The 7,954-nt window shown below is 45.1% G+C and overlaps 1 protein-coding gene across 2 annotated transcripts; it reads left to right on the forward strand.

The window, feature by feature from the left end:
- The first annotated feature begins 1,456 nt into the window (after positions 1-1,456).
- IFNLR1 (interferon lambda receptor 1) lies at positions 1,457-7,249 on the forward strand. Of its 2 annotated transcripts, none has more exons than XM_008501615.2 (7): positions 1,457-1,681; positions 2,907-3,030; positions 3,280-3,458; positions 4,260-4,402; positions 4,921-5,077; positions 5,605-5,729; positions 5,942-7,249. In XM_008501615.2, the coding sequence occupies exons 1-7, from the start codon at positions 1,624-1,626 to the stop codon at positions 6,815-6,817; spliced, it is 1,662 nt and encodes a 553-aa protein (XP_008499837.2). In that variant the 5' UTR covers positions 1,457-1,623; the 3' UTR covers positions 6,818-7,249. The 2 variants fall into 2 exon arrangements, with proteins under 2 accessions (XP_008499837.2, XP_030320253.1); XM_030464393.1 differs by having other exon boundaries at positions 6,032-7,249.
- The last annotated feature ends 705 nt before the right edge of the window (positions 7,250-7,954 follow it).

Raw genomic sequence — 7,954 nt, forward strand, 5'->3', positions numbered from 1 at the left:
GAGCCTCCTCTTCTCCAGCCTCAACACCCCCAGCTCCCTCAGCCCTTCCTCACAGCAATTCTGCTGGATCCCTTCACAGCCTCCTTGCTCTTCTCTGGACCTGCTCCAGCACCTCAATCTCCTTCCTGAGCTGAGGGGCCCAGAACTGGACACAGATGGTGATGAGCCTAGCCCAGAATTGCTTCCCATTTTGTTCAGGCTGCTACAAGAAGCCCGAGAGCCATGTGTTGGTACTAGCTCTGAAGTTTTGATGCTAAAGGGGAACAGACCTGTGACCCTCCATCCCTTTAGCTTTGGTTTCTTACATCCAAAGTAAGGAATGAGGAGAAATTGAATAGAAATCAAACAGAGGTATCAAAACAGCCAAGGAACAAGAAAAGCATTGGTAGCAGAAGCCCATAGAATGAAGAAATGGAGATTTGTGGAGAAAATTGTGACTAAAGAAACTTGTAACTGCATCTCCTCCTGCAGCTTGAATCATACCATGTTCAGGGAAAGGAGATATTTGGTATCTTCCTGGTAAACATAAAAGCTTCTGACAGGGAAAACCCCAGCTCTATCAGCTCCTTTCCTTAGTATCCTGAACCTGACGTTCCCAGCTAAAGCATCATCTGGCTGCTGGGCTTGGTTTTGCATCTGGGGAAGACCCAGAAAAGCCCCTTTTCTCTCTGCTGGTGTCACCTTCTGTGTGGTGACTTTACTGAGCTGTCTCCTTTCCTCACAGGCCTGGATGGGACTGTGATGGGATGAGCAGGAGAGCAGCCATGGCAACCAAACAGCATGCTGAAAACACAAACACCTCAAGAGTTTCAGAGCTGTAAATACCAAGGCCAACAGCAAATGTGCTCATTGATTGGGCAGGGCAGGGGTCAAGAGCCATCTGTGTGTTGGCATGGTCCCTGCAGCAGGTCCTGGTCTTGACTTATGATATTTTTTGGCTTGATGATAAATAATTGCTAAGTGGTAACTAAGGCATAAGGAAATTGCAGCACTGGCATTCAATAAAGCACAGATTTTATCAGAAGGATCCATGTCCTTTCATTCCCCCAAGCTGTGTAAGGGGCAGATCTCTGTCCCATTTCTGCACTTCCCCCATTCATGAAGTGCAGTCATTCCCTAACTTTAGAAATATTCTTAATCTGGTCACAGATGAAGAGAAAAAAACTTTGTCTCTTGTAAACACCAGACTATCAAAATATCATTGGTTTTTATTATTGCTAGGTTATTTCCAGGTCTCTCATTCAATAAAATCTCATTTAAGTTCTGTTAATATTTCACAGCCCCATCTGTAAATCCCAAAGGTCAGGTTTTTTAAACAGGTGCCTTCCAGGAGGAAGATCACACTGCTTTACTGTCCTGCTTTCGCACAAGTGACAGGGATGGCTATGTGACACTTGAGGGCGCAGTACCTCGTATTTTGCAGCATTTTCCTTCCCCAAAAGCACTCCCAGCTCCTCCTTGCAGGGTCCGGAGTGGCTGTGGCAGGAAGCGAGGTGTGCGCATGGGCACAGCCGATGAAGGGCGAGATCTTCCGTGACCCATCCAACTCCAGGTGTGAAAACAACATGAGGAAAAGGTAACAAGGAGAGAAATCCATGAGGAGTGGGAAAGTTCTGCTTCGGCATGCCAGGCTGGAGAGCTGGAGTCCTGATGGCACTGTGCTTCCTGCAGCAAACCAGAGGTACAGTACAGTTTCATTCCGCTCTGCTGTGTGGCTTTGCTTGTAGGGAAAAAAAGTCTCAGAAAGGTCAATTTTCAGCAGTTTAAGTGGGAATTGTTTACATGAAGTGAAATATTCCACTGTACAGGAATGACAGGTTGAAGTCTGTGGAATTTTGCTCCTGTACTCAGCGCTGGTGAGGCCACAGCTTGAGTCCTGTGTCCAGTTCTGGGCCCCTCAGCTCAGGAAGGAGATTGAGGTGCTGGAGCAGGTCCAGAGAAGAGCAAGGAGGCTGTGAAGGGATCCAGCAGAGATCCTGTGAGGAAAGGCTGAGGGAGCTGGGGGTGTTGAGGCTGGAGAAGAGGAAGCTCAGGGGAGACCTCATCACTCTCTCCAACTCCCTGAAAGGAGGTTGGAGCCAGGGGGGGGTTGGGCTCTTTTCCCAGGCAACTCTCAGCAAGACAAGAGGGCAGGGTCTCAAGTTGTGCCAGGGGAGGTTTAGGTTGGAGATGAGAAAGAATTTCTTTCTGGAGAGGGTGATCAGGCATTGGAATGGGCTGCCCAGGGAAGTAGTGGATTCTCCGTGTCTGGAGATCTTTCCAAAGAGCCTGGATGTGGCACTGAGTGCCATGGGCTGGGAACCACGGGGGGAGTGGATCAAGGGTTGGACTTGATGATCTCTGAGGTCCCTTCCAACCCAGCCCATTCTAGGATTATATGAATGTGGCTTGCTGAAGGCTGGGGATGTCCTCATTTACCTCCCAGCAACAACAAGTGCCAGGAAAGTACAAGTGGGAATCTCTTTGGCCTGCAAAGAGTTCCTGGTGGGATCTGCCTTGGAAAAGTTGGGATGGAATGAGTGGTGTGAGCCAGCTGTGTCTGCCTCCTCCTCCAAGGGCTCAGAGCTGGGGGTGCAAGGCAGTCAGGTTGGAGTTTTGAGAGTTAGAAACTTGGTTACAGTGAAATCCAGTGAGACCATGGGGGGAGCCACTCAAAATTACCAAACTGGATGTTTCACACAAATTTAGGTCCCAATTCTGAAAGCTGCTGAGATGAAGATGTTGTATAAGAGATGAGGAAAACACAACTAGATCACAGACATCCTTGCTTCCACAGCTGATTTCCAGCCTCAGATGAACTGAGCTGCTTTGCCCCAAATTTCAAAATAACCTTGGTCAAAAACAGGTGATATTTCCTGTCCTCAAAGTTATTATTAATTATTCACATAATTCTCTCTTTCGATCAGGGAATGTTCTACTTCCCCCTCCACAAAATGTTACACTGCTGTCAAAGGATTTTGAGATGCTTTTGACATGGACTCCAGGAGGAGGTTCTCCCCCAGATGTGACATACACTGTGAGGTATGAAAGGTAAGAGCTTACAAAGAACACTTGAAACTCTGGCACAGGGCAACCATCTGGGCATCTCCATGCATCAGTGTCCTTATGGTCAGTAACCTGGATTCACCCTTTCCCCCAAACCAATCCTTACCCATCTGCAAACTGCTACAAACTGAGCAAGATTTGGTACCCATCCTGCAAAACATTTCCTTCTCTTGCTCTACAAATTGTAACAAACCAGCATGTTTCATTTTATTGTATGTTTGTTTCTTGTTTTAGCTGGGAACGCAGGGGCAAATGGATAAAGGTTCCTCACTGCAAAAATATTCACAGAACCTCCTGCAATCTCACCTGTGTGATTTCAAATTATGTTAAAGTTCGGGCTCGAGTAAAAGCTGCTTCTGGCAGATTCTCATCACCATGGGTAGAATCACAATTCAAGGAATACCTTTTGGATGGTGAGTGTCTGTTAGGTCACAGCCTGGATGGAAAGACACCCCAATAATAGTGTTTGCAGGAGAAAATGAGTATGTCACCCACCACAGAAAGAGAAGCAGGAGCAACGAGCTTTCTGAATTACAGAGATTTGAGTGAGCACAAACAAAGCATCATGATCAGAGAATCACAGAATTGGCTGGGTTGGAAGGGACCTCAGAGACCATCAAGTCCAACCCTTGATCCACTACTGCTGCAGTTCCCAGCCCATGGCACTCAGTGCCACATCCAGGCTTTTTTTAAATATCTCCAGACACGGAGAATCCACTACTTCCCTGGGCAGCCCATTCCAATGCCTGATCACCCTCTCCAGAAAGAAATTCTTTCTCATCTCCAACCTAAACCTCCCCTGGCACAACTTGAGACCCTGCCCTCTTGTCTTGCTGAGAGTTGCCTGGGAAAAGAGCCCAACCCCCCCCTGGCTCCAACCTCCTTTCAGGGAGTTGGAGAGAGTGATGAGGTCTCCCCTGAGCCTCCTCTTCTCCAGCCTCAACACCCCCAGCTCCCTCAGCCTCTCCTCACAGGATCTGTGATGTGAAAATAAGTTTTGTAGCAAGTGTCAGAAATTGTTTATCAGTACTCTGGCTTCAAGCTTTCCACCTACCAGGGGTATGTTAGATACAGAAGAAGCATTCCTTTGCCTTCCTCCTTCTTTCACATCTATCACAAGACAACCAAAGTGTAAATCAGTCTCAGAGAAGCTTCACTTCTGTGAAGCTAAGACCCAAGCAGCACTGACATTACATCTTGTCACTCCATTGCAGTGGAATTGGCTCCCCCAGTGCTACATGTCAACGTGAGAGAGAACTCAATCCATGTGAATGCCTCCTTCCCTTTGCCCCCCTGCGTGGAGAGTTTCCACTGGACCTATGACTTGAACTTTTGGGAAGCTGGATCTGAAGACAAGGTCAGTACAAGGGGCACTGCTTAGAGGAAACAGAGGAACAATGTTCAGCTTGAAATAACTTCATAATTCAGGGCAGGGTGGGACTGGGCCTGGCAAAAATGAAATGGCCAAACCAGAGGTAAACCAAAACCAGAGGAAAACCAAAACCAGAGGAAAAAAGTAGATGTGTGTCTGCAACCTTGTTTATTGGTAGTCCCTTGTTTTTATTAGGAAGATGTGATGGGAAGGCTGCGCTGGAGTCAGTATAATAATTAAATATCTGAGGTGTAAACCAGCTGGTTAAGGTACCACTGCCAGTGTGCCATGGCAGTACAGAGCACAGCACCATCTAGAAATCCCACCCTAGAATCCATTAGGAGAGGATGCTTGCTACAAACTGTGTGTGAGGTATGAAGTGCTTCTCCACACCCCTTACATCCATTGGAGCCACACAACACGGTGAAAAGACTCATGGTCTAAAAACATCACTCAGATAATGAAAGAATAATCTTTCCAACTCTCTTTTTGTTTCTAAACAGAAGCAATATGAAAATAACTTTAGAAAGGAATCAGTGACTATCAACACCACTGCACTTAGAGGCAACTACTGTTTAAGTGCCAGATCTTCCCTCCAAAGTCCTGACTTTAAGTACAGCAATTTCTCTCAACCAGTGTGTGTGCTATTAAATCATGAAGGTATGGTCCTACTGTGAAAGTCATGTGGTGAGACATCAAATGGGTTTAGGGCAAATTAAAGATTTCCACCAAAATTAGCTTTTCAACAGCAACAAAAAAAATGGGTTTTCTGTTAAATGGACTGGATGGGCTTTCTAGTGAAAGGTTCCTGCAATAAAAAATCCAACCCTGAAATATTTTCTGAGAATCCTGAAATACTGCACTTGATTTATGCTTACAAAAAAAAATTCTGGAAATGTTGAAATTTATCCTGAAAAATAGGCTAACAAAGCTTCAGTTTTTAGCCTGCTCTGAGTAAGGCACTGGTTGCTCCCAATGTTCTTTTTGGCCTGTGACCCTGAGTTAGAGTCTGATCCTAGGCAAATCTGTTATCCTTTCTCTGCATTTGTAAAATAAGGATCTTGAGTCTAATAGATTTTGAGATTTCTGAAAGAAAAGCTGAGAATAAGAACCCATTATTAATATAAAGCCCATTATTAATATAAAATATGATACTAGCAAGAGATAATTTTTGTCTTTTTAATCAGTGGAATGGAAGTTCTCATTTTCTGCCACCACTGCTGTGTTTGTCTTCCTCACCCTGCTGACAAGTGCCTTTGCCACCTGCTTGCTGAAACAAGATGCAAAGAGAAAGAAGGTGCCTCGTGCTTTGGTATGGCCCAGCTGCTGGGTTCCCCTCCTGTCCTGCTGATTTTCAGGGGGTAATTGGGGAGGAGTGGGGAGGAGTGGGGGGTTCTGCACTGGGCTCTGCACTTCTCAGTTTTGCATTCATAAATCCACAATAAGTAAGCTTTGATACTGGCATTTTCTATACCCAAACTTTTCTTTCAAAAGCATCACTGTCTTCTGGTTTTTGCCTGGTAGGATTTATCACATTTAAAAGCTGCTGAAGGAGCCTTTCACTATGAGCCCAGTGAAAAGGAATTCTTCAGGGACTATCTTATCTGCACACAGAAGCCAGTGTCACAAAGGAAGACAAACAGAACTTCAGCAAGAAACAACCTACCACTGATGGCTTCTTTTCTATCCTCCTCCTCATCATCATCAGAGGATGAAGAAGACAGCAGGACTTTCATCCCATACACTGAAATGAAGTTTCCAAAGAGACATCCCAACTCTCAACCAGCCAGAACAGCTCAGGAGGAAACTTGCTTGGGCTCTGGATCTGGAGGTCTCTCTCTGGAGAGTGAATCTGTGCTTGACCTGAGTACCTCGGGTTTCTTGTTCCTTCCGATGAGAAAGGATGAGATGGACACCTCAGGATTCCAAGGAGATGAGGAGGCATCCCTTTCCCACAGTTCCTCTTTGGGGAGAATCTCTCTGACTGATGTGAGATTCCCAAGTTCCATGGAACATGGTCAGCATGAGGCAGACATGGACGAATGCCTGGAAGTGACCTCTCTGATGGAGGGGATCTGTGACAAGTTTCCAGCTGATGGGCACTACCTGCATAGGAAGGCACAGCCCTTCTCCAAGGATTACCAGAAAGCAATAATTGATCTGCACAGCCAGGTGGGTGAGGTGCTACAGCTCAGGAGGGATCCCAGCACGGAACTGCTCATTTCCTTTCAGACAGTCCAGGTGGCAGAAGATGAAGGTATTGCAAGTGACTGTGACAGTGGTCATTTTACTGAAGGGACACTTCCTGCATCCATGGTGCTAAAGGATGCATTTGAAGTTTCAAATGTAGAGGGAAAATATGATCACAAGTTTAAATTCAAAGGCTACGAGAAGACATAATACATGGGATTAATAATAATAATACATAGCCCCATAATACATGGGGCTAGAGTTCCCCAGCAGTTCTGTGCCATGCCTGGAACGTGCTAGACAGCTCCAGGTATCCAGGCAGGGATACTTAAACAAGAGTAATGACAAATAACTGAGACTGGTGCCTATTTTATTTATTCATGTTGGCTGAGTTTTTGTAACTGCACCCCTGCTTGACTGGAAGTACCTCAGAGACACTTAATAACCTTTGCTTTTTGGAGGATGAAAAGATCTCAGCCTGCAGAGGTCAACTTCTGTGTTTCATCAGAGTGAACTGTGTAGTTTTCTTGCTTATTTATTTATCTTTTGTTTTATACAAATGTTCCTATTGATGTTGAAATTCCCCCTGCTGTGAAGAGTGTCTGAGAGCTTTATGCAGAGGCAATATATTTTTATATATAACACTGTGTGTGCTTATGTTTCCCAGAAATACAGAGGGTGAGTGCTCATCCTGAAAAGCATTACATTTTAAAACAGGACTCAGTTGCCATTCCTAATGCTTTGGGATGCTATGAGATTTGCCAGACAGTTTTTTTTCTGAGTCACTGAAAGACCAAGACTGTGACCATCTCTCTGAGCAAAGAATCAAATCAGAAATCCACCAGCAAAAGAGAGGCAAGTCCTTTCATCCCTGCTCAATATTGACCTTTTCAGTGTGTTTTTGATCCACACTCTTAACATCTCATAGAAATGTACTCTCCCATTTTATTCCAGTAAAGGAAAAGGACACACAGAAAAGCAAAGCATTAAAAGAAAGAGGGAGGCACACAACAGCCATTCTCTGCATTCAGAGAGAAGTGCCTCAGATAAGGGAAGGGAGGTGATGGAGGGTATCAAAGTTGACATTTTGGGGGTGAGAGGTGGGATTGGGAACTGCTTTCAGACAGGAAAGCAAGATGTCCTACTCAAGGTCCCAAATTAAATTAAAAAGGGAAGATAGGATAAAAGATGAATCAACTTGAATTTTCCTTTTTTTTTCCTACCTGTCCTCTGCAATGTCCTTATGTACATCCTGCCTTGTAATCCCTCCTGTTCATTTAGAGAGATAGTGATCATCCCCATACAATCACCACCCATTTTCTTGTGCAATCAAGGGAAAAACCCCAG

The sequence above is a fragment of the Calypte anna genome, chromosome 23, assembly GCF_003957555.1.
Source record: "Calypte anna isolate BGI_N300 chromosome 23, bCalAnn1_v1.p, whole genome shotgun sequence".
In the NCBI taxonomy this organism is placed as follows: Eukaryota; Metazoa; Chordata; class Aves; order Apodiformes; family Trochilidae; genus Calypte; species Calypte anna.

Excerpts from the sequence above, each read along its gene's own strand:
- IFNLR1 (XM_008501615.2), top strand. The coding sequence starts at position 1,624 with ATGCCAGGCTGGAGAGCTGGAGTCCTGATGGCACTGTGCTTCCTGCAG. Across the intron at positions 1,682-2,906 it reads CTTCCTGCAGCAAACCAGAG|GGAATGTTCTACTTCCCCCT; the intron begins GTACAGTACAGT and ends TCTTTCGATCAG. Across the intron at positions 3,459-4,259 it reads CAAGGAATACCTTTTGGATG|TGGAATTGGCTCCCCCAGTG; the intron begins GTGAGTGTCTGT and ends ACTCCATTGCAG.